General features: G+C 39.6%; 1 protein-coding gene across 2 annotated transcripts in view; it reads left to right on the top strand.

Moving 5' to 3' along the window:
* The window catches only part of SWAP70 (switching B cell complex subunit SWAP70), a 75,705-nt gene that overhangs the window by 39,640 nt on the left and 9,394 nt on the right, over positions 1–26,671 (top strand). The window contains exons 3-8 of one of the 2 annotated variants that reach the window (XM_065944609.1): positions 614–787; positions 12,125–12,352; positions 14,023–14,169; positions 15,323–15,431; positions 17,950–18,131; positions 25,648–25,755. In XM_065944609.1, the coding sequence (XP_065800681.1) occupies positions 614–787; positions 12,125–12,352; positions 14,023–14,169; positions 15,323–15,431; positions 17,950–18,131; positions 25,648–25,755 (948 nt within the window). The remainder of the gene's footprint in view (positions 1–613; positions 788–12,124; positions 12,353–14,022; positions 14,170–15,322; positions 15,432–17,949; positions 18,132–25,647; positions 25,756–26,671) is intronic. The other variant, XM_065944610.1, reaches the window with a different exon arrangement.

Here is a 26,671-nt window from a genome sequence, read left to right on the forward strand (position 1 = left end):
GGGATTCTCCAGGCAAGAGTACTGGAGTGGGTTACCATTCCCTTTTTCAGGGGAGCTTCCTGACCTGGAGATCGAGCCCAGGTCTCCTGTGTTGCAGGCAGATTCTTCACCATCTGAGCCACTAGGGAAGCATACCAGTAGACCCTGAGGGAATGTTGAATACATGATTGAATGACCGAGTGGCAGAGCTGTCTTTTTAGAATTTCAGTTAAATAGTTTTTCCCAAGAGAAAGTATCTTCTTTGACCATCTAGGTAAGAATGATATATGCATGTAGCTCATATTGAATAACTGACATTCTTAACTCCTATACCCAGATTGGTAGTCTGTTGAGAAGATAATATTTATACATGAAAAAATTACTTGACAAGCTAGTATTTCATGTGCCAAGTGAGTCACATGAGCAGGTGTTACTTCAGTGTCAGGCTCAATATAACATTCTTAATTGAACCTTTGAAAGTGTGGTGCCTAAGCAACTACTTAGGAAATGGTTATTGGTTAACTGGATTGATTAAAATGGAAGCCTGTAGTAGGCTTTGTCTTTCTGTTTTACTTGGTTTACATGCTGCTTATTTTGGATTGATTCATCGGAACTTTTCCTCATTTCTTTTTAGGTTCAAGACAACTTTGACAAGATTGAATTCAATAGGATGTGTTGGACCCTCTGTGTCAAAAAAAATCTCACAAAGAATCCCCTGTTCATTACGGAAGAAGATGCATTTAAAATATGGGTTATTTTCAACTTTTTATCTGAGGACAAGTACCCACTAATTATTGTGCCAGAAGAGGTAAGGTGTGACTCTGGGAAGCTTAATGTGACCATCTTAGCATCTAATAGATCTAACTTGGGAAGTATCTGTGTTAATTCGGTGTAGATATGGAAGGAGGTCCTGTGCTAGTGTTTTTGGATCAGAGGCAAGAAAGCATGGATCCAAAAAAGTCCCAGACTTAGTAATTTGAGGTCATGCAGTAACTCTGGATATTTACAGGCAGGGTGGGGTTCTTCCTCTTTAAGCTGTTCTAATTATAGACAAATCCATTCTCATGTTCAAGGAGTCTTTTATTCAGTACAAGTCACAACATAATTTTCTGTCTACTTACATGTTGGCAAACCATAAGAACTAGCTGAAGGATACTATATGGGAAACACATAGGATCCAGAATGTTATTCCCAAGGCTCGTTTATGTGAGAAAATACTATTCCTGTGTCAAAGTCAAGGATGGATACTTTTTTAAAACCATGCTTTGCAAATTAAATTGGCTTGTTCTGTTGTGGATTATTTTCCCTGAGCCTCTGAAGGTGGGGAAAGGAGCAGGGAATGCAGGAGTAAGGCTCTATGCTGTCTTATTGCCCTAAAAATGATACATATATGCTTATTACAGTTGTAAATTTAGAAAAGACTAATAATATCAGATTAGTCAGCTGTAGTCTTCTCCTTAAAAAAAGAGTCATCTGTAATCCTCTAACATTGGACAATATTATTTAGCCTCTTGAATTTTAATTTCCTCATCTATAAAATAGAGCTTTTAAAAATGTTTATTCTAAGGGTTGTGAGGCTTCATATTTAAAGAACTTAGTTCAGTAAGTGAAACAAGTCAGGGAAAGATGGATACTTATGATTTCATGCATATGTGGAATATAAACAAAATAACCAAACCAAACAAAAACATGTAGAACAGAGTAGTGGTTATCAGAGGGGTTGTGGGGGTGGGGATGGTAAAATGAATAAAGAGGGTCAACTGTATTGTGATGGATGGAAACTAAATTTTTGGTGTCGAGAATACTGTAGTGCATATAGATGTAGAAATACAATGTTGTATACAAGAAACTTATGTAATGTTATAAACCAGTGTTACCTCAATAAAAAAACCTAAAATTAAAAAATAATAATTGTGACTAGGGGAAAAGATAAATAAAGGAGTTAGCTCAGTGCCAAGCATGTGATATGTATTTAGTAAATATGTTAGCTCTTGTGACTAATGTTATTGCATACATTTTTACATTTTTGCACACTAGTCTGCTTCTTTCTTTCCACAGTTTCAGCAGTGGAATTCTAAGTCCTAAAAAATGCATGCTTTTAGGGTATTAGATAAACGAGGCAGAACTGCCCCTTCAGAAGGCTATACCAATTTATATACCCACCACTAGTGATCAAGCATGCCCATTATTATCCACTCTGCCAGCATGGAGTCCGGTCTGTGATTTATTTCTGTGATTCATGTTCATGTTAGGAAAATCTGTTTAAAAGTTTACACTGCAATATTTTTTCAAATCAGCAAGTATTTATTGACTGGCAACAATAAATGAGGCAATAAGAGGAATCTGAAGTGAAAAAGATGACTTCCTGCCTTCAAGAAATTTGCAGTCTGCTCAAGCAAAAGAAAGTCAAGTGTAATTCAAAGCAAAATAGACAACCTGTTATAAGAGAGATCAAATGCCATGTAAATACAGAGAAGGGAAAGATTTATTCCAATTTGGTAGAAGTCAGGGATCAGGGAAGTCTTTTTTAAGAGAGGCAATAGAATGCAGTGGTTAAAAGGAGCATCTTAAACTTTTTCAGTGAAGGCCAGACAGAAAATATTTGAGACTTTGTGGACTTTCTGACCATATTGTCTGTGTTGTAGCTACTCAACTCTGCTGTTAATAGCATGAAAGCAGCCACAAGACAGTATGTTGCTTCAATAAAACTTTTATTTATGGATGTTGAAATTTGAATTTCATATAATTTTCATGGACCATGAAGTAGTATTATACTTTTGATTCCCCCCCTGCAACCACTTAAAAATGTGAAAACAATTCTTAGAGCAAGGGTGTATAAAAACAGGCTGAGAGTCATATTTGGCTCGTAGGGTAGATTTGACTCATGGGCTGTAATTTGGTGTTCCCTGGTTAAGAGCAGAGATCTGGAGTCAGATGTCTTGGATTTGAATTCTAACTTCATCACTGCTTACTAGCTGTGCGACCTTGGGCAATTTATTTAATTTTTGCTACCGTTTCCACCACTGTAAACTAAGACTAATGCTCCTATCTACCTCCTACTGTTTTTGTGACAATGGAATGAGAAGAATGCCTGGTCTTTAGGAAGTGCTCATTGTATTTGCTATTATATTTAGGGGGGAAATAACACTTATGCTGGGGCTTAAAAGATGGAAGAGTTTTGACTAATGGAAAAAGCAAAGGAGAAGACTTCTGGGTGGAAGGGACAGAGGGCGAGGTCATATGAGGCACGAAAGCAAAGGAAGAGCATGTCTGAGATGAGTGAGGTATCTCACTTGGCCAAATTGCCAGTCTTCGAAGTAGCTGGACTGACTGATTTAAGCCAGAAAGGTAATTTAAAAAATGTTGGGTAGCTTATAGAATGGCTATTATGGCTGAAAACCAGGTGTGGAGGCCGTGCAGTGAGGAACCACAGGGAGACTTTATTGTAATGTGGAATATTTCTGACCCTGCACACTGCTGCCCAGGAACTCAGATCTTCCTGCAACTGTTCTTGCTACCATGGAGAGCTTTCTATGCCTACTTCCCAATCACAGGGCAAGATGCATCTGATTGTTATGATCTAGGTCAGGTGCCATGGACTAGCTGCAGAGGAGGCTTGAAAAGGGTCCATTTGTGTGTAGCGTCCACATTGGGATTCCCCAGACATAGGGGGTTAGCATTGATTTCATCAGCGTGCCCGCTAGCTTCTCCCATCCTGGACTGGTCTGTTTACCTGGTCATTCTTTTGGTCATGGGCACAATGAGACTCTGGGGTCAGTTACTTCAGCGCCCAGCCTCCTGGTTTTTTCCAAAGACTGAGAGTTCTGAGATTTGGAATTTCAGTATGCCCTGCACAACCTCCATTTGTGACCCTGGAGAACAGAAGAACTTGAAACATGTAATTTTGAAGACTACTCATTTAGGATTTTACTTTGAACTTTCCTCACTAATAAGGTTAATAATGAAATGATACTCCCAACAACAACTATTGCTATTAAGCCCCTGTAGAGATACAAGTAGATCAGTGATAAGAGCTTTTATGCATTATTTTTAGTTCATAGAATGAATGAGTGACTGATTCATGCCCAGAGCTTAATTATGTGAGGGTTTGGTGGCTGTCACTCTGATCTTTTGTGTGCCTTCATTAGTTTTCATGGTCAGAAAGAGGCAGGCCTGCTATATGTAAGCCAAGTTTTACTACTTCTGTCAGAGAGCTGGTAGGGAGAGTTATTTTAAAGAATTAATAGCATCCTTTCCCTATAAAACCAGACCACCTTACTTACCTCCTAAGAAATCTGTATGCAGGTCAGGAAGCAACAGTTAGAACTGGACATGGAACAAAAGACTGGTTCAAAATTGGGAAAGGAGTACGTTAAGGCTGTATGTTGTCACTCTGCTCATTTAACTTATATGTACAGCATGCAAAATGATGGGCTGAATGAATCACAAGCTAGAATCAAGATTTCAGGGAGAAATATCAATAACCTCAGATATGCAGAGAATACCACCCTTATGGCAGAAAGCGAAGAGGAACTAAAGAGCCTGTTGATGAAAGTGAAAGAGGAGAGTGAAAAAGCTGGCTTAAAACTCAACATTCCAAAAACTAAGACCATGGCATCCAGTCCCATCACTTCATGGCACGTATATGGGGAAACAATGAACACAGTGACAGACTTTATTTTCTTAAGCTCCAAAATCACTGCAGATGGTGACTGCAGCCATGAAATTAAAAGATACTTGCTCCTTGGAAGAAAAGCTATGACCAAACTGGACAGCATATTAAACAGCAGAGACATTACTTTGCCAACAAAGGTCCGTCTAGTCAAAGCTATGGTTTTTCCAGTAGTCATATATGGATGTGAGAGTTGGATCATAAAGCTGAGTGCCAAAGAACTGATGCTTTTGAACTGTGGTGTTAGAGAAGACTCTTGAGAGTCCCTTGGACAACAGGGGAACAAAACCAGTCAATGCTAAAGGAAATCAGTCCTGAATATTCATTGGAAAGACTGATGCTGAAGCTGAAGCTTCAATATTCTGGCCAACTTATGTGAAGAACTGACTCATTGGATTAAGACCCTGGTGCTGGGAAGGATTGAAGGCAGGAGGAGAAGGGGATGACAGAGGATAAAATGGTTGGATGGTATCACCAACTCAGTGGACATGAATTTGATCAAGCTCAGGGAGTTGGTGAAGGACAGGGAAGCCTGGCGTGCTGTACTCCATGGGGTCACAAAGAGTCAGATACGACTGAGTGACTGAACTGATCTTTCCCTATAGATAGTATCTTTCCCCTGGTAGCTCAGATAGTAAAGAATCTGCCTGCAATTTGATCCCTAGTTGGGATGATCCCCTGGGGAAATGAATGGCAACCCACTCCAGTATTCTTGCCTGGAGAATTCCGTGGATAAAGGAGCCTGGTGGGCTGTAGTCCATGGGCTCACAGAGAGTCGGACATGACTAAGCGACTAACACTTTCACTTTCCCTATCCCTATAAAATATCTGTTAATTACAGAAACTTTAGATTCTTATTCTACTTATTTCTACAAATAAGTATAAAGATCTTTCTTTTTATAGTTCTGCCACTGAAAGAGAACCAAGGTTAGCATTTGGAAATACTACTTTTTATATTTTTTTCTATTCATGACTTTTAAAAAAATACAGTATGGTTGTACAATATATACAATTTTCCCTGCTCTTTTTTTCAGTTAACATTATGCTGTAAAGATGTCATTGAAAATTAATAAATGTAATTTTAATAACTGTAAAACAGAGGGGGGTAGGTGCTGGGCAGTGAAAATGAATGACACATGTCCTTCTTAACTGGAGCATGATGGCTGTGCAGGGACAGAGACAACTTTCAGGTCTGGGCAACTGGGAGGAAATACAGTGTAGTTGTTTAAAGCGTGGTCTTTCAGATCAGACTGCCTGGTTTAAATCCCTGCTTGAGGGATTTCCCTTGGTGGTCTAGTGGCTAAGACTCTGTAGTCCCAATGCAGAGGGGCTGGGTTCAATCCCTGGTCAGGGAACTAGATCCCACATCCCACAACTAAGACCTGGAGCATCCAAATAAATACATATTAAAAAAATAAATAAATAAATCCCTGCTTGACCACCTTTTGGCTCTGTGGCCATGAGCAGATTACTTAGTCTCCCTGTTTGCTTCCTTCCTGGACACTTGTGAGGACTAAAATAGTTGATGTATGTGAAGCACTGGTGATGAACTATTTCGGATGTGATGTATGGTGATGGTTTGGTACAGTTGCATTGTGAGTGGATCATCCTTGTGAAACTGCCTTGTTTCAACTGGAAGAGTACGTTTAGAGCTGTGAGAGGCCAGGACTGGAGACAGAGAGGGAAGCCACGGGAGTGGGTTAGATCAGGAAGAAAGAGACGGTAGTGGGAGCAGCGAGGGCTGAGCACAGAAGCATGGGTCTGTTTCTGTACCCGGGGGAGGAAGTAGATTTGGTGAAGGAAGTTTAATAGTCTGTCAGGTAGGAGAACTGGGAGAGTGTTGAGTCATGGGTGCCAAAAAAAAAAAAGTTCTAAGAAGCAGAAAAGTAGTTCCTAGCATTAGGTGCTATAGAAAAATTAGAGGGTGATGAATGAGAAGTTGTCCTTGGATTTAATAATTAGGTTGTCATTGGTGAGCAAGGAGAAAGCAAGTTCACTGTAGTGGTGGGAACAGTTTCTCAGTGTTTAATAATAATAATGTAATTGTGCACGTATGTTAAAGGGGAAATTAAAACATGTTATGGAATTTTTGTTCATGAAAATTATCTTGCTTAATACAGAAACATATAGAAGGGAATAGAATGTTGACAGATGTAGATATGGCAATGGTATTTTTAAACCTAGCTGCTGCTTGGAAGAATTATGCTAATGAAATCTCCATTGTTGTCTTTTAAGACATTTTGTAGTTTTACTCTGCATTTTCTTTGGAACTGGAGATGTAGTGGGTCTCTTACCCATGATCTTTTGGTTCTTTCCATCACCAAAATATATATGGTGGACTTGAAAGTGACCTTAGAATTAGAAATTACTTTGTAGGGAGATTTACCACATTCCTTGAAGCAGCTCTGACTTGATGTGGGGGACTTGTCATTGGCTTTAAGTCATCACTGAGTCACAGGCTGTGGAGGGAGCCCATCAGCACCAGCTTCCTGACTGCCCTGTCTAAGACACTCAAACGATTTCTGCTTTGGGTGGCCTGAAAAACTGTGACTCACAAAGACTTGAGGTGGGCCATGAGTTTTATTTTTCTGCACCCGGAGCCCAACCAAGATGCCACAGCTTGCTTGTTTTCCTCTCTGCAGGCTGACAAGAGTGTCTTGATCCTCTCCTAAACAAGTTAATCTCATTTGAGCAGGGAACAGCCTTTTCTTGACTTGTCAGGATAGCCAGGCAGCATACCTTGTCATGTCACTGTTTGGACACACTCTGTTGTTTTGATGTCCTTAGCTCCATCAAACATTCTTCTGATTAGAAGTAGAATTAGAGTTAGTTCTACAGATTACTCCTCTGTGGCCAGGAGTACTTGTGTGGGGAAAGAAAGGATCATTAAAACAGATTTATGTGAAATAGCTTTGTCTGACTACTGAGCCAGCCTCCTAAGGTTTAAAATATGGTCTTGTGTTTATTAAGCTATTAGCACATCTCCTGGCTTTTGCTCAAGCAATGCAAATTCAGGGTTGCCCGTTTTATGAAAAACAGTGGAGTTTTTTCTTCAGGTTCCATTCTCTGTTAGATTTTGCTTCCTTCCTAAGTACTTATTAAAGTACTGTTATGGTACTAAGTATTAAAAAAGAACTGTATTTGGAACTAGTTTTAGGCTTACAGATTTTAATAAAATTAAGTATGAAAACATACACATTTAAAATAAAATTGAAGTATAATGTCTTAATTTGTTATGTATGAGTTTGATTTGTAATATTACCAGTTGATTTTAGGCTTTATAAATTTAAAGTAATCTTTATGTTTCCAATAAGTCATTTATCATAATGATCATTTGCATTTTAAGTCCAAAATGTTTTAAAGTGAGATTTTATTCTCTACCTTTGATTAATACTGTATTAGACATAAGTAACAGTGGTAGTTATACGAATAACATAAGTGGTATAGATAAATTTGCTTTTGATTCATTTCTTATCACCGAGAAAGTAGTATCAAGAACATTGAATAAATAAGTGACTTACTTCACGAAAGTCCAGAACTAGCGTGTCCACATTTGAGGTGGTTCTGAAATTTTTGTCGAATGGTTTTCCTGGAAATGTGTGTGTGTGAAGTATAGTTTTTACATGAGTATTCATTTCCCACTGAGCCAAGAACAAAACAGGATGTGTCTGTTGCTTATTTGGAAGAATTGCCTTCATGCAGTTAAATCTCAAACCTGAAAGAGTTTTAAGAGATCCCCAGTGAAATAAAATCTGAATTAAGTCAGTAAAGGCCCTCTTTAATGATTACAGGGAAAGAACTTTTAACAAAGAAATTTCAGAGCCAGAGGCCTCAAAAATCACATGCAGCTTGAAAGTTTATTCTTTGTTATTTTTGGTGCAACTTGCCTTGGAAGGAGGAAGTAAGCTGCTTCCTGAAACTGAATGAGCTCTTAGAATTGGTGCAGGCCACTCAGACTAACACAGCAACACGTGATTTATTATTTATTATGATCAAATAGTTGAGAATGGGAATGTTTGTCTCTCCTTGGCGCAATATAATGAACGAAGAGGTTCTTAAGTTATTTGGTTGTGATAAGTATGTGATTGTGTTCAAAGTCAGCAGGAAGTAAGTCTAGATCAGTTACCTGGCAGTCACCGGGAATGCAGAGCAGAAATGGCCCCGATGACAAACTCTGAAGGGCTGCGGAGGGCGTGTGCACAAAGGTTCAGGAGGAACCTGGAGAGCTGCCTCTAGGAGAGCTCCGCTTGCTGCAGACAGGAAACATTGTAAAAGACATCCCAATACTGGAGAGGAATTGAAGCTCCAATATACAAGAGGAACTGAGGGGCACAGGGTCATTCCCAGCTGTTTCCTGACTTGTACTAATGGTCAGTCGGATGCACTGTCTTGTCACAGCCACTTTTTATCATCCTGTCCATACATGTGGCGACACCCATAGCCTCACTCCTAAAACTTCTAGTAGTGCCTGTATAAGCTTTTATCCCAAGTTGTGATCAGGCAGCATGGGCCCTCTTTCTGCTGCCTTAGGGAGATTGAATTTCTGTGCATGAGAACGCCTCTGAGTTAATTTACTTTGGTCAGTTGTTTATATAATTAAGTTTTTCTTTCTTGTGCCTTATTGCTTTAATCTTTTTTTTTTTTTTTCCCGTCTTCTCTTTTCTTTCCTGGTCTCTGTCCCTCTTCCCTTTTTTCTTCTTGATTTCCTTTTTTCTCTTTTTCCACTTCCTGGCCCTGTTATTTCTTTTTAAAAGCCAAGAACTTACCTGGTGGTCAGGTGGTTAAGAATTCTTCTGCCAGTGCAGGGGACATGGGTTCGATCCCTAGTCTAGGAAGATCCCACAGGCTGAGGGGAGCTAACCCCATGTCTCACAACCTGCATGGCACAGCTACTGAAGGCCATGTGCCCTCGAGCCTTGCTCTGTAGCATGAGAAGCCCCCACAGTGAGAAGCCCTCACACTGCAACTGGAGAGTAGCTCCTGCTTGCTGCAAGTAGAAAAAGCCCATGTGCGGCAACAAAGACTCGGCACAGGCAAAAATAAGTTTTTTTAAAAAACCAAGAAAATAATATCTGTTAAACTTAACAGCAGATGCACAAGCTTAACAGGTACATCTCCAACAAGAGAAAGGGAAGACTTGAGTGTGTTTTTCTCCAGCGAATAAACATTTGTTGAACACCCCACTATATGCTAGATTTAAGGTATTAGGTAATCTGCATACTGGAGGAGCTTATAATATCTCATCAAATTACATCAATAGAGCTCTTGATATTTTTTGACCTTGGGATGTTTTGTGAGTGTGTTATTTCTTTGCAAATATGTTTTTCCTATTGTTCACATTCTTTTCCTGTTAAAGTATGTTATTTCACAAACAACATTATAACCAAATTGGAGTTACAAAGAGGAGAAAGAAATTAATTCATAATCCTATCTGTAACAAAATTGACTGTAATATTTCCTCTAGTATTTGTCAGAATATTTACATAATCTTTATGCATTGGAAATCATAGGGAAATTTAATTTTGCCTTCTTCCTCATTCTATGTTATTTCATGAATGCTTTCTTAAATGTAATTTGAAATGGTGCAGTGCAGAAGGAAGTGGCATTGATTGAGTGCCTGTTATACCAGACATTGTGCACTGTGTTCTATTTTTGTCCCATTTTATCCCCATAGGAGTCCTACATGATGAGTTTTATTATACCCATTTCTTTGATGAGAAAATTGAGGTTTAGCTTGGTTTATTTCCATTTCATTAACTGAGCTCTACTACATCTGTGTATGATGCTGAATTCTGGAGATTCAAAAATGAGTGGGACATTGTCCCTCCTATAATGAGTTCAAAAAACCAGCAAGGGGCAGCATTTGAATATGGAGGTACTTTCTGTACAGTATGCCGAGTTCAGAAGAGGAACACCTGACCTGGGCCAGAGCACTTTTACCAGAGCAGTGCTTCTCAGACTTCAATGTGCGTAGGAAAGTACCTGGGTTCTTGTTTAAACGCAGATCCTGATTTTGGGGTCTTTGGTGGGATATGACTGAGAAATGGGGAGAGGTAATCTCAACAAGACAGCATGGGGCAAGGCACAGAAGCATAAAAAAGTGTGTTAAATGGGTAAACTACTTAAAATCTCTTGCACGTGTTGGCTGACTACAGCTTACTGGCTGAATTCAGTTCACAGCCTGTTTTTATATAGCCCATGTCCTAAGATAGTTTTTACATTTTTAAAGGGTTGTTAAAAAGGAAAACCCAAAACAAAGAAAAACGTATAGCAGAGACGTATAAAGTCTTAAATATTAACTAGCTAGCTCTTTATAGAGCTTGCGTGGGATCAGTGTTGATGGTGGTGTTGGTGGGGTGTAAAATCTGCTGTGAGGCATGGCGGAGAAAATGTTAGAGACGGTACGCAGGGGGTGAGTGACCAGAGGGGGACACAGAGGAGCTTGCCTTTATCTTTGAGGTGACAGGGAGCCAGGCAGAGTTTAAAGAGGGGAAGCGAACACAGTAGGATTTTGTCACTGATCTTGATGTAAAGGAGTGGGGCATGGTTTGTCATCCTGGCATGGGTGAATGGTGGTGTTCACAACTGAAATCCATAATTGGAGGAGAAGCCATTTGAAAGGTAGAGATGATTCATTCATATTTGGATATGCTGAGTTTGAGAGAGCAGTGTAGGATACCCAGGCTTTCCAGAAGATAAGAGACATCAGTTCTAATTCAGTATTACTGCCTCACAGTTTATTTTTAAAACTGTTACTATTTCACTTACATTTTAAAAGTACTCTCATATCATGCGCACATCCATTCATTGTGCACTCATTCATCAGAAAAAGAAAAGGTTATTGGACAGCAGGTGTCTTGTGATCCTTTCATGCCAGTGTTGTGTGTGCGCAAAGCTTTTTGGAGGGATGAGCGCAGTATTTTCTACTATTTTTGTATACAAAGCTATGTGTTTCAGAATTTAATAAACTTTTCTGGCCCAGTCTAGGAGCTCACCATTGTTTACCACACTGTCAGAATTCTAATGAGAAGCGGCAGCATTAATTTCAAATAATTGGCTTATGTGGAAAATTTATAAATTGGTGACTAACTTGTACATACTTTGAGATGATTATTTAGTTCTTGCATACTGGTTCGGCAAAATTAGTGTTCTCGTATTGAAATCCAACAGAGTAAACAGATCGCATCAGTTAGTTTGTGTGTATAGAGTCTGTGTGCAGTTTGCTTTTGTTCTTTATACAAATAGGCTGTTAAGGGTTCCAGTTTTTGATTACTTTATTCTAAGTTAGCATAGAATCAGTGGCATTTTATCCATACCCTTCTCCTTGATGGTTCAAGATTGGAACTATAAAAGAATATTTCCTAAATTGACCTTTTAATTTAGTTATTTAGTGTAAATAACATAGATACATACCTAAGTTTAAAAGGTTTTTTTTTTTGCTATGCAGTAATACTTTTAAAATTCTTTTTATAGATTGAATACCTGCTTAAGAAACTTACAGAAGCTATGGGAGTAAGTTGGCAACAAGAACAATTTGAAAATTATAAAATCAACTTTGACGACAGTAAAGATGGCCTTTCTGTGTGGGAACTGATTGAGCTTGTTGGAAACGGACAGTTCAGCAAAGGCATGGATCGACAGACTGTGTCCATGGCAATCAACGAGGTCTTCAATGAGCTCATATTAGATGTGCTGAAACAGGTAAGCATCCTGTGACACTGTTTCTCCTCACCTTTAGAATTTGACATGTTTGAAATAAAACATTTTTATCACAAAGATGAGCCTAAGTCACTTATATTTTTACACTAATTTAGAACAGGAATAAAATTTCTTATTTTCGCAGTCTTGTGTTAGGCTTACATTGTAAATAATTACAGTTGAACACTGGGAAGTTGCTATTTTGAAAGAACTGTTTAAATGATCACACTTCTGAACGTAGTACTTTCGGGTCTTGTGTACATCTATTCTCATTCATCTGAAAGATCCGGTGGCATACTGTTCAGTGAAGAAAGCAGGTTGTAGGACAGCAGGTGTCTTGTAATCCCTTTCATGCAATGTGATATGTGTGTAGAGCTGTCTGGAGGGAGGGGAGCCAAAATGTTAGAAATGATCACTGCTGGATTGTGGGATTTCTGAATTTTATCTTATTCTTTTTCTTATTATTGGACTTACTACTATAGTGTTTATATATGTTAACCTCTCTATATGATATTTATAATTTTTATGAAATCAGAAAAATACACTTACTTTTGGAGAAGACTGCCTTTATGTAATAAAGTTGTGTTTATCATACTAGGTTATTAAGTTTGTATTCTCAGTACCTGCATAGCATCTGATAATATTTATGGTATACATATGCTGATATACATAGCCTGTTTAATAAACTTAATGCTTAGTAAATAGAATTTATATATTTTGAGTGGATCTTTCAGACGTCTTACATTATTATATTGAATAATAACTCTTACTGGTTGGTCCTTGTTTTGCTCTCTTAGGTTATGATGTTGTTTTTGCTCTTTTCTTCAGATGTAGCCTATTAATAAAATTTAATTGAGGCTTAATTTGTGTAGGTTTTTGGTGCTATAAGAGGGTAGGAAACATGGTCTCTGAAGAGGATTTCCAGGCCCATTAGGATGGCAGAATATGGAACTGCAGATGAACTGCAGTATGAGATAGTTTTGGTTTAAATGTCAAGAGCTAGCAAACCGAACAAGTAATGTGATTATAACTTAGTATAATGGTCACATGATACAACCAAAATAGTATTATGTATTTGATGATGTGTATAGTCTGCTGCAGGCTATCAGCACCTCTAGATTTACTATGTAAAATGCTAGCTATTCTTGAACAATCCTGAAGTGTTTTGGTCTGTAGTAATGTGTAGTCTTGCTGAAATAAAATTTTGGATCACACATCTTTGAGGCTGACATATGGGAAGAAAATACAAGCCTAGTAAGTGCGAGCCTAAAAGCTATACTTAGAAGCCAGGATCCTTACTTTACAATATTGTAGTGGTTTAAAAAGAAAGAAAAATAAAAAGAAGCCAGGATCCTAACTACTGGTCCAGTTCATGTTCTGCTCCTTTGGAGCAGATTTCATGCTCCAGAATCCTGAGAGGTCAGGTAGAAAGGTACACTGGTGCCAGAGGGTGACTGTCTGAGAAGGCGTGCTTGGCCAGGTTTATCGACACCTGTTAGCATTTTTATTAATGGAGGTCTAGATTTACTGAGAATCACAGTTAGGGTATGTGTGTTAAAAGGAAGAGGTGTGGTGGTGGGGGGAAGAGGTGTGTGTGTGTGTGTTAAAAGGAGGAGATACCAGCTCTTATAAGGAAAAGCACCAGCATTTATATCAGATTTAATCTTACCTAGGGTTACATGATAAAAAAAGGCCATAGACGGAAAAACTGGACTGAACGCTGGTTTGTATTAAAACCCAACATAATTTCTTATTATGTGAGTGAGGATCTGAAAGATAAGAAAGGAGACATCCTCTTGGATGAGAACTGCTGTGTGGAGGTAAGAGTCAATGGTTACCTCTTTCCAGTGCTGCCGCCTGCTGTCCAAGTGGTTTATCTTCCTTCTTCTAGACTCTGGGGCCTAAAAAATAATCTTAAAAGTCACGTTTCTAAAATAATATAGGCATATAGTAAGCATAGTTTCTGAACCAGAGAATTACAGATACCTAACAATATTTTTTTCTAATGTGAATTTATTTTCTGTCTTGTACTCGAGAATAAAGTATAGGGATTAAATCTCATGTATTTGTATATTTAAGGAATCATTTCTTGAGTAAATCGGAGTCATAAATAAGAAAACAAACCCCCAAAAAATCAGTAAGACAGTGTTTGAAATCATGAGTATATCTGAGAATCTGGGCCATTTTTTAGTGTAATTAATAAACCCAAAGAACATTTTGGGTTTGTTATGGGTTATGTCTTTGGTTATGGGTATGTTTGGGTTATGTCTTTGAATAACTAGTATGACTTTCAGAATACTTTATCACTGCTAATTCTGTAAATAGGTGAAGTCCTCAAGAACATAATGTTTTGAATTTTTTATTTATACCTGAATTATTACCACATCTTTATTTGTTGAAGAACATTTAAAATACCTAAGATCTCATCCATAAATGATAATGTGTCTTGATGGATGAAGTGGTATGTATTAATATTAAGGGTGTGCAGTGCCCAGTAAGGGGTCTTCTTAGATTCAGCTAAACATGGAGACTCACAGGATTATGATAGATCGTGCCAGTCTACTTATAAGGGATATAGGACAAGAACCACAACTTGCTAGCAGCAACACCCCTGGTGCAAGGAAGGGAGAGACACCATCTGCAGGGTGTGGGGATCACCCTGGGTGTCTATACCTATTGGAACAGTTAGTTCCATGGGCATATTTTCCAGGATTCCTGTGAGAGACGTGTTCAGGCATAAGGTGTACAGGGGTTGCTGTGCTCAGGAAATGGCCTATCAAGTGGTGTTGGTTCTCCCAGTCTAGATGTTGTACACTCATCTGGGGTGATTTTTACCGCAAGTATTGTTTCCTAGAGGGCAGCATAAATAAATCAGTAACATTCATTTATAGGTACTTCTTGTATAAGTAATTAAGTTTGAATTTAAATACTTGAAAGTAAAATTTGAAAGACTAATTTTGCTTTCTGTCTTAGTCCTTGCCTGACAAAGACGGAAAGAAATGCCTTTTTCTCATAAAATGTTTTGATAAGACCTTTGAAATCAGTGCTTCAGATAAGAAGAAGAAACAAGAGTGGATTCAGGGTAAGGTGCTTTTTATTACTTGTCATGCTATAACTTGAGAGTACTTTCTGTTTTTCATTGAGAGTCCCTTAGACAGCAAGGAGATCAAACCAGTCAATCCTAAAGGAAATCAACCCTGAATATTCATTGCAAGGACTGGTGCTGAAGCTGAAGCTCCAGTACTTTGGTGACTGATGGAAAGAGCCAACTCATTGGAAAAGACCTTGATGCTGGGAGAGATTGAGGCAGGAGGAGAAGGGGGCAACAGGATGAGATGGTTGGATAGCATCACTGACTCAATGGACATGAGCCAACCCTTGGAGACAGTGAAGGACAGGGATACCTGGCATATTGCAGTCCATGGGTTGCAGTCCATGGGATCTCAAAGAGTTGGACACGACTGAGTGACTGAACAAGAGATACTCGGCATTGTTCCTCATTGCCTATAGTTATTTCTGTGTGAAGCACAGTAGCTAAAAGAAAAACATGCTGAGAGGAGTTCCCAAAATTTTCATCAGTTTCATTTGCTGATGAACTTGTGGGAAAAGTACAAACTGGACCTTTTTGGTTTTATTTATTTACTCCTACTATTTCAAGAATATGGAATTTCCCCCTTTAAGGACCATGAAGAATTTTAAAGTGGCCATTTTGAGTATTTAGAAATATGTAAAACAAAAGAGGAATTATGCAATAGGTTTTGAATACTTCAAGTAATTTTCAAGATTTGTTACTTTCACAGGAAATCACTAGTTTCAGATATCTCGAGAATGAAAACTTTTGATTTAATAACTTTTAAACAAAATATCACTGCAGCATTAGTAAAGATTAAAGTGAGATTTTTCTCTTTAATCATGAAAGGGGATTCTGAATGTTATATTCTTCAATATAGGTAAAATTGTTTATTGAGAATTGTGGACATTTTGATGTAGCTTCAGAGTTTGAGGCAAGTGTACCTGGGTCTGGATCCTCTCTCCTGGGTCACTAGGAATTCTGGAGCAGCTTTCTTCTCTGGAATCGGGCTAATGATAGTACCTACCTCTCAGAGTTGTTGTGAGGGTTAATAATGAGATAGTGAAGATGTAGTTGCACGTTTTAAAAATGACACATCGTTGCAGAAATGTTTGTGACAGATTTATAAACAAATGTCCATTAATCGGCACGTGGTTGAATAGATGATGGCACAGCTGCACACTGGAGGACTGATCAGTACTGCGCATGTATACTGATACGAAAAGCTCTCCAGGGTGAAGTAAGAGGATAGACTCAGGCTCTCACGAGAGTGTTACGCCACCACTGTGTCAGTGGAAGGTGGAAAATGTATATATACATTTATTTGTATATGCTTTTAAAGTATCTCAGGAAAGATGCACAGAAACAGTTGGTGTTAGTTGGTAGTGGAGTGAAGAGCTCAGTGCTTGGGAATAGGAGTAGGAGGGAGATTTCATCTATGTCCTTTCAGGCTTTTGAATTTGAACAGTGTGAAAGTACTGGCTATTTATTTATTGATTTTATTTTTAATTGGAGGATAATTGCTTTACAATATTGCGTTGGTTTCTTCTGTACAACAGTGTGAATCAGCTGTAAGTAGACATTTATCCCCTCCTTCTTGAGCCTCCCTCCTACCTTACCTCCATACTAGCTATTTAAATAATGGAAACAATCAGGAAAGAAATCAGATTTCATACAAAAATTAGATAATGCATGTAAAGAGTGTATGTGTGTATATATATACACATATATTTATGTATAGCAAATATTCAATACATGGTTGGCTGTTATCACCTTGGGAAGGAAGTATATAGGGAGATGGTTTCATAAGGCATAGATGAGGGGCAGACTACTTACAGTTCAGTTGCTCAGTCATGTCTGACTCTTTGTGACTCCACGGACTGTAGCATGCCAGGCCTCCCTGTCCATCACCAACTCCTGGAGCTTGCTCAAACTCATATCCATTGAGTTGGTGATGCCATCCAACCATCTCATCTTCTGTTGTCCCCTTCTCCTCCTGCCTTCAATCTTTCCCAGCATCAGAATCTTTTCCAATGAGTCAGTTTTTTGCGTCAGGTAGCCAGAGTGTATTGGAGCTTCCACTTCAGCATCAGTCTCTCCAATGAATATTCAGGACTGATTTCCATTAGGATTGACTACCTACAGCAGGTAGCAAATCAGATACCAGGAATTTTGAATCTCAGCCCTTGTGAAGTCTTATTCTTATTTGGCCTTTTGGGAAGTTAAGGAAGGGAGTTGCAAGTGTTGGGAGTTCCTCAAATGCATGTTATGTTCCCAAATCATATCTATTTAAGCACAGATAGGCAGTTATGGGACTTTGGAGCTGGAAGGGACTTAAGAGATCATCTCTCTCTGGTTAGAGATGAGAAACTCGTGTAAGTGGTTCTGTGACTGGCTCACGGTCACATCGCTGCTCAGTGGCAGGATCAGAATTACCCTGGGTTTCTGCTTTTCTTCCCACTATGCCATTCAGGTTAGGCTCACAGAGAATAAAGGGTATTTCCCATCTCTTCTCTCATGCCTTTCACAGCCATCCATTCTACCATCCATCTCCTGAAGCTGGGCAGCCCCCCACCACACAAAGAAGCCCGCCAGCGTCGGAAAGAGCTGCGGAAGAAGCTGCTGGCAGAGCAGGAGGAGCTGGAGCGACAGATGAAGGAGCTCCAGGTAGCGAACGAGAACAAACAGCGGGAGCTGGAGGCCGTGAGGAAGGTGAGCGTGGATGCGGTCTCCTGTTCTCTGTCGGAGCCTCTGTGACCTTGCTTACGAGCTTCAGTTCTGCCAGGACTGTGTTAACATGACTGTAGGGAGATTGTTTGGAGAACTGCGCTTCCAGGAAGTGTCTCTAGACCGCTGAGAGAGACAGTTTTCCCAGCCCTTGAGGGTATGAGGGTCTCAAGACAACAGGGATATTTCATTGACCAGAAAAGAGCAATTGTAAGAACAGTGAGCACAGTTGAATTCGATCACAGAAAGATGAGAAGTTTCTCCTGAGGATGTCAGGGTCACTTTTGTTGAACTGGATAGGATCCGTTGCTTTTTTAGGTTTTCCCCCTTAGCTCCCATCTTCACTCATGAGGATCTTGGAAGACGCTTAGTGTTAGAATTGTGAGTTTTACTTATTGTTTGGAGTCAAAGATACAGTCTGGACACCACCACCACCACCCCGCCCCCAACTCCCTCTTGAGATGCCAGTCCCAAGTCCAGGTTGTTACCTGTGCTTCTGAGCAGCTGGCTGTAAGTCAGAGGTTCCCACAGCCTCCTCTCCTGTGCTGTGCTGAGTCACTCAGTCACATCTGACTCTTTGTGACCCCATTCTTTGTAGCCTGCCAGTCTCCACTGTCCATGGGGATTCTCCAGGTAAGAATACTGGAGTGGGTTTTCATGCCCGCTTCCAGAGGATCTTCCCAACCCAGGTCTCCTTCTTTACCAGCTGAGCTACCAGGGAAGTGCCCCACCACAATTTGGGTTTGATTAATTTGGTAGAACAGCTTACATAACTCAAAGAAATGTTTTCCATACTAGTCACTGGTTTCTTATAAAAGACTGTTACTCAGGAATAGACAGATGCCTAGCGCAGCATGTGGGGAAATGGCAGGGAACTTCCATGCTCTCTCTAGGCGTATCACTCTCCCCAAATCTTCATATGTTTACTAACCTGGAATCTCTTCGAACCCTGTGCTTTTGGGTTGTTATGGAAGATTCATTACACAGGCATGATTGATTACATCATTGGACATTGTTGATTGACTCAACCCCCAGCCCTTCTCCCTTCCTCAGAGGTCAGACTGAAAGTTCCCACCACAGGTTTCACTGCAACCAGCCCCTATCCATATGTGTTTTCTTAAAGTCACTTTATTATCACTCTCAACACTTAGGAAATTCCAAGACTTTGGGGAGATCTATGCCAGAAACTGGGACAAAGACCAAATATATGTATTTCTTACTATAAATCGCAATATCATGGTATAGGTGTATGAGTTTTTACAGGTGTCTAGATTCTTGAAACCATCACAGACAGAATATAGAACAATGCCAATGTCCAGAGAATTCCCTCATGCTGCCCCTTGTATTCAGACTCTCTCCTTACCCCTGACCCCTGGAAACCACTGATCTGTTTTCTGTTCCTATATTCTTGTCTTTCCAAATTGTCATATAAACAGAATCATAGAGTATATATGTTTTCAGTATGTGGGTTCTTTTATTTAGCATCATGCATTTGAGATTCATCCATCTGGGATCCTTTTAAACTCATCGACTTTTAACTCAACCTCCAGGAACATGTAGGTCCCTGTTCTGTGCTACATGAATGCGTACCGATTTGGTCAGACCTCAGCTGACCTTGACCACCTTTCCACATCCTAGTTCTACCAAATCATTAAAGCAACTGATTTGGGGTTTGATGGGTAAATATTGGAAAGCAGCTATTATGGATCCTTTTAAGAATTGTTAAATTTCTTTTCTTGTCAAAAAAGAAAATTCTCCAGTTTTTCATTGAAGCATTTTTAGAAAAATATTACTTAGATGAATATTTGAATCACCTGGAATGAGATTTCATTTTGTGAGACTTGATACAGGCTTCAATTTAATTCAGAAGGAGTAATAAGAAATCATGGTAGGTTTTTTTGTGTGTGTGTTTTATTTTTGGTTGCACTGTGCAGCTTGTGGGATTTTAGTTCCTCGACCAAGGATTGAACCTGGGCCCTTGGCAGTGAGAGTGTGGGGTCCTAACCACTGGACTGCCAGAAAATTCCCTGGTTTTTTTTAAAATAAATTAATGTATTTCTTTAAAGTGTTACTCAAGTAATTTTATTAAAAGACTTAATTTTTTTTAGAGATGTTTTAGGTTCACAGTAAAACTAAGAGGAAGGTGCACAGATTTTGTACATACCTCCAGTGTCAATATATGCATATCCTCCCCTAGAATCAACATCCCCAACCAGAGTGGTACATTTATTTCAATTGATGAGTCTACACTGACACTCCTAGTCACCTGAAGTCCATAGTTTACTTTAGGGTCCCCTCTTGGTGGTGTATGTTCTGTGGGCTCAGACAAATGTATAACAACATGTATCTACATTATAATACCATTCAGAGTATTTTTTCACTGTATATTGCCTTAAAAATCCTTTGTGTTCCACTTGCTTATCCCCCTCAACCCCAGCACATAATTTTTATTTCTACTTTTGTTTCTTTTAAAAAAATATAATAATTTGTATAAGTAATAAAATCATATGGTTCAAAAATTTTAAAATATAAAAAGGGATTCAGTGAAAAAATTTCCTCCTACTCTTTTCTTCCCTCTGCTTGGTTCTTATGCCTTGCCTAAGACAATTGTTCTTTTCATTTCTTACATATCTTTCTAGATTCATGTAATGCATATTCAAGAGAATATGAATATACATTCTTATTCATTTTTAAACACAAAAAGTACATACTTACGATTCTGCATCTAGTTTATATATATATATATATATATTTTTTTTTCCTGTGTCATTGTAGTATAAAGAGCTTTCTCATTCTTTCTGATAGCTATAAAATATTCTATTATATGACCGTATCGTTACTTATTTAACCAGTTCCTCCTATTGATGAACTTTTGGGTGGTTTTAGTCTGTTTTAATAAGCAGTGCTGCAGGGAATTATTTTGTACTGTGTCATTTTATAAATGTTCGTATATGTCTAAAGGGCTTTCCTGGTGGCCCAGACAGTAAAAATCCTGCTTGCTATGCAGGAGACCTGGCTTCAGTCTTTGGGTCAGAAAGATCTGGAGAAAGGACTAGCTACCCACTCCAGTATTGCCTGCAGAATCCCATGGACAGAGGAGCCTGGCAAGCTATAGTCCATGGGGTTGCAAAGAGTCAGACACGACTGAGTGACTAACACTTATACATGTCTAATATATCTGTAGAATGAATTCTTAGAGGTGGGATTGCTGGGTCAGAGTGTATATACATCTATAGTTATGACATACAGGCAGATGGAACAGCCACCATGTCAAATACTGCTATTCATTGTGTCAGACAAAAAACTGTTCTAGAATTTGCCAGTTAACTCCTCCAGCCCAGAAATATCACACTTCACTTCTATTTATTTACAGTATTTTGGTCAGAACTAGTCACATGTTTCTGTGTTTCCTTGTGTAAGATGAGTCATTTTTCTCTTGTCACTTTTAGTGTTTTCTGTCTTTGGTTTTCCTCACTTTTACTATGATATATATGTGTGCACAATATGATGTGTGTGTTAAACTCTTTGTATTTATCTTACTTTCTTGGAAGGGTGGATTAATGTTTTCCATCAAATTGGAGAAGTTTTCAATCATTATTTCTTCCAATATTTTCCTACTTCTTTCTCTTTTTTCCTGTCTTTCGGTTATTCCCATTTTGTGAATGTTGGTGTATTTAATGGTGTTGGCAGCCCACTCCAGTATTCTTGCCTGGAAAATCCCATGGATGGAGGAGCCTGGTAGGGCTACAGTCCATGGGGTCGCAAAGAGTTGGACACGACTGAGTGACTTCACTTTCCTCCTTGGGCTTCCCTGGTGGCTCAGAGGTTAAAGCGACTGCCTGCAATGCGGGAGACCTGGGTTCGATTCCTGGGTCGGGAAGATCCCCTGGAGAAGGAAATGGCAACCCACTCCAGTACTCTTGCCTGGAGAATCCCATGGACGGAAGAACCTGGTGGGCTACAGTCCACGGGGTCGCAAAGAGTTGGACACGACTGAGCGACTTAACTAGCTAACTGGCACATTTAATGGGTATCTCACATTTCTCTGAGGCTCTTTTCTATTCTCTTCTTCAGATTGGATAATTTCTATCAGTCTATCTTTGATAGATTCTTCTTGTATGGGTGAGACCCTCTAGTGAATTTTTTAGTTCAGTTATTGTAGTTTTCAACTGCAGAGTTTCCATTTGATTCTTTTTATAATTTCTGTCTCTTTATTGATGTTGTCTGTTTGAGGGGATATCATCATATCATCTATAATTTCCTTAAACAAGGTTTCCTTAGTTCTTTGAACATATAATAATTTCTTTGAAGTCTTTGCTAAATCCAGAGTCTGGGCTCCTTCAAAGGTAGTTGCTGTTGCTTGCTTTTTTCCAGTGTATCAATCACACTCTTTCTTTACATATCTCATAATTTTTTGTTGAAAACTGAGTGTTTTAGGTGATATTTGTAAGCAACTCTCGATATAGTTTCCACCCTTCTCCCAAGGACTTGTTGTTTGCTCATTTATTTGCATAGTGACTTGGCTGGACTATTTCAGTGAAGTCCATTTGCCTCATGATATGCAGCCTCTGACTGTCCTCTGTCAAGGCACAACCTTGGGTATGGGTACAGTGTCCTGGAGTAACCAAGGTATCAGTGGAGCTTTTTTTTTTTTTTTTGTATTATTTTCTTTTAAAATAATTTTTAAAGGTTATGCTCCATTTATAGTTATTACAAAATATTGGCTATCTTCCCTATGTTGTATGATACATCCTTGAGCCTATCTTATACCCAGGATTTTGTATCTTGCACTCCTCCCACCTGTATCTAGCCCCTCCCCTTCTCTCCTCACTGGTAGCCACTAGTGTGTTCTCTATATCTGTGAGTCTGCTGTTTTTTTGTTATATTCACTAGTTTGTTGTATGTTTTCAATTCCACCTATGTGATGTCATACAGTATTTGTGTTTTTTCTGCCTGACTGACTTCACTTAGCACAACACCCTCCAAGTCCATACATGTTGCTGCAAATGGCAAGATTTTGTTATTTTTTAATGGCTTAGTAGTATTCCAGTGTATATTTGTAATACCACATCTTCCTTATTCATTCATCTGTTGATAAAACACTTAGATAGCTTCCATATCTTGACAATAACAAGTAATGCTGCTGTGAACATTGGGATGCATATGTCTTCAAATTAGTGTTTTTGTCTTGAGACTCCTGCCTTGTCACCCAGGAGTGGAATTGCTGGGTCATGTGGTAGTTTTGTTTTTAGTTTTTTTGAGAACGCTCCATGATGTTTTCCACAGTGGCTGCACCAATTTACATTCCCACCAACAGTGTACAGGGTTTGGGTTTTTTTTTCCCCTAAATCTTTTATTTATTTACTTATTATTTTTGGCTACACTGGATCTTTGTTGCTGTGTAAGGACTTTTCTCTAGTTACGATGCGTGGGTTTCTCATTGTGGTGGCCTCTCGTTGCAGAACATGGGCCCTAGATGCAAGGGCTCAGTGCTTTTGACACATGGGCTTAATTGCCTTGCAGCATGTGGGATCTTTCCAGACCAGGGATAGAACCTATGTCCTCTGCATTGGCAGGTGAATTCCTAACCATTGGACCACCAGGGAAGTCCTGTTTGGTTTTTTTTTAATGTTAAGTTGTATGAGCTATTTATATATGTTGGATATTAGTCCCCTTATTGGTCATATTATTTGCAGATATCTTCGCCCATTCAGTAGGTTGTCTTTTCATTTTCTTGATGGTTTCCCTGCTGTGCGTAAGCTTTAAAGTTTAATTAGGTTCCATTTGTTTTTGCTTGTATTTCTTTTCCTTTAGAAGACAGATTAAAAAAATACTGCTGTAATTTATGTCAAAGAGCATTCTGCCTGTGTTTTCCTTTAGGAGTTTCATAGTGTCTGGTCTCACATTTAGGTCTTTAATCCATTTTGAGATTATTTTTGTGTGTGGCAGCAGGGTTCCATCTCCACCTCTGATCTCTCTGTTAAGTCGGCTGCCTCAGTTGGTGTCACGTTCTCAGGTATTCATCTCACAGGTTTCTCTGTTGTTTTCAACAATGCCCTGGGGCCCAACTTGCCCCACAGTCTGATATTTAAATTCTGGCCCACATTTGATCGTTGAGGCCTGACTTTGAAACTTGTTCCTAATATGTGGGGGCTCTTTGCTGTCTTCACCTGTTTCCCATCAGACTTCTTAGCTGACCTGTGATTTAGTTTGTTGGTCTTGTTGACTGAAAAAAACACACAACCTAGACGTTGAGAGTTACGTTTATCTGGTGCCTTTACTGAGGACTCTGGCCTGGGAGAGAGCTTCTCAGCTATGAGAACCTGTTTCAAAGAGATAAGCAGGGAACCAGGATTTATAGGAGTTTTTGTTGAAAAAAGCAAAACAAAACAAAACCATGTAGTTAGTGCTTATCACAAAAAACCAGATATTTCAAGTTAATGATTTTAGTGCTTTTCTGTATATAGGAAGATACAGATTTTAGCTCATTAAAATGATTTTGTAGGTATGCATTTTAGCTGTCTGGGGCCAGTGTCCTGTTTCCACCCTGAATTTCCCTCATGGGTCATTGTTGGGACGGCTGCAGTGGCTGATGGCTTGATAGCAGACAACATCCTTTGTTTATTGGAATAGCAGACTTTTTTTTTTTTTTTTTGGTCTGCATCCTCCTGTGAGATACCTTATCCTTAGACTGGAAACTGAGAGGGAGCCTCGCATTCTTGGTTCCATGGCCATGGGGTAGAGCCTCCTTCTACTGCCAAGACAAGGGTAGGGTGGAGAAGAGGCCGTGCTGTGGTTCAGATGCCGTAGACTTTCACAGTTCTTGCTGAGATTTAGTTGATTTTCTTGGATGAATTTTCTCTGTTTGCTGTATGCTCTTAGGATAATTCCCAGAGACTTAAAATGACTGCTTTTGGTTTTTCCCTTGTTTCACTGGAGAACCACCCTTTGGGCAGTGGGGCTTCCCCGGGTGACTCAGACAGTAAAGAGTGCCTGCAATGCAGGAGACCCAGGTTCCATCCTGGATTGGGAAGATCCCCTGGAGAAGGGAGTGTCTACCCTCTCCAGTATGCTTGCTTGGAGAATTCCATGAACAGAGGAGCCTACAGTTCATGGGGTCGCAAAGAGTCGGACATGACTGAGCAACTAACATAACAACAAAGTTTTAAGGAACAATGTTAAGATGACAAAACTGCAGTGAGCTCAAGAAATAGATTTGAACTTCACAGATGCATTTGCAAGTGAATTTAATGACGACACTAAAATTTTCTTTGCGAAATGTTACAACTTACTAGGAGTCATTCGTTGTATCCAGTTTGTTTTGTATGTTGACTGGGAAAATTGTTGGAATGGAATTCAGTGGATCTACAAGGTTTATTCTGTCTTTATTGAACATTGAGAATGACTGGCTTCCCCTATAATGTTTAAATGTGACCCTTTCTCTCCAAATGCACTTCCACTGTAACGTTCCTTGCTTTTCTCTGGATGGGTTTTTGGGTAGAAACTGGAAGAAGCAGCATCTCGGGCAGCAGAAGAAGAAAAGAAGCGCCTTCAGACTCAAGTGGAGCTCCAGGCCAGGTTCAGCACGGAGCTAGAGCGGGAGAAGCTTGTAAGTACCGCATTCCCTGGGGTGTGGCTGCTTTAACTTGAAGAGCCCGCTCCCACTCCCGTCCTGGTCAGCAGAAAGACAGAGGCCAACCTGTGTGGGTGGAGGGACAGGAGCCAGCCTGGCTTGGTGGAGGATGAAGACCTTGGAGGCTAGAGTGAGATCATCTTGCCAACTGTCTCTGCCACTGACCCACGGTGGGCTGGCTGTTGGGGAGGTTTTGTGTTTGTTATTAACTCATCATCAGTTTATTGAGCGCACTCTGTGTGCCAGGTATTATGCCAAGGATGTAAAGGTAAACCTTGCTCTCAAGACCTCCAGTAGAAATTTATGGAATGATAAGTGCTGTGGGGAGGGGGACTCCACGTCCTGGTTTGCCTGGGACAGTCCCTGCCATCCTGGTATAATTATTGCTAGCATCCCTTTCATCCTTCAGAGTTTTGGCTTGGAAAATAAATAACTATGGAAAAAGTAAGCACAGGTTCCATGATATTTCCCCTCTATAATGATCAGGAGTGGGGGTTCTGAAGTCATGAGAATATGTGAATGCTGGTCTGTCACTCCTGGCAGCTCTGACTCATCTTAGGGGTTCTCATCCCCACGGTCCAGTTGCTTCAGGCACTGAGCTGGTTAACTGGAACACAGGTCTCCTCACATTGGGTTACAGTGTGTGAGAGAGGGCTGGGCCCAGGGCCTGCTAAATACTTGCTGTGACATTTTCTTCAGCAACTTTCTGTTGCTTAGACCTGAAGTGGATGTGTGTGTGTTGTGAAAGGAAGGCACCCGAGATCTGAGGGGCTGCTGCACCACAGCCAGATCTGGGTTCGTATCCTCTGCACTTGCTTATGAGCATTAGTTTCTCTTCTTCAAATTAGGGGGACGTCACATGATCTCTCATGACCCCTATGAGGATGAAGTA

The sequence above is a fragment of the Muntiacus reevesi genome, chromosome 9 (genome assembly GCF_963930625.1).
Source record: "Muntiacus reevesi chromosome 9, mMunRee1.1, whole genome shotgun sequence".
In the NCBI taxonomy this organism is placed as follows: domain Eukaryota; kingdom Metazoa; phylum Chordata; class Mammalia; order Artiodactyla; family Cervidae; genus Muntiacus; species Muntiacus reevesi.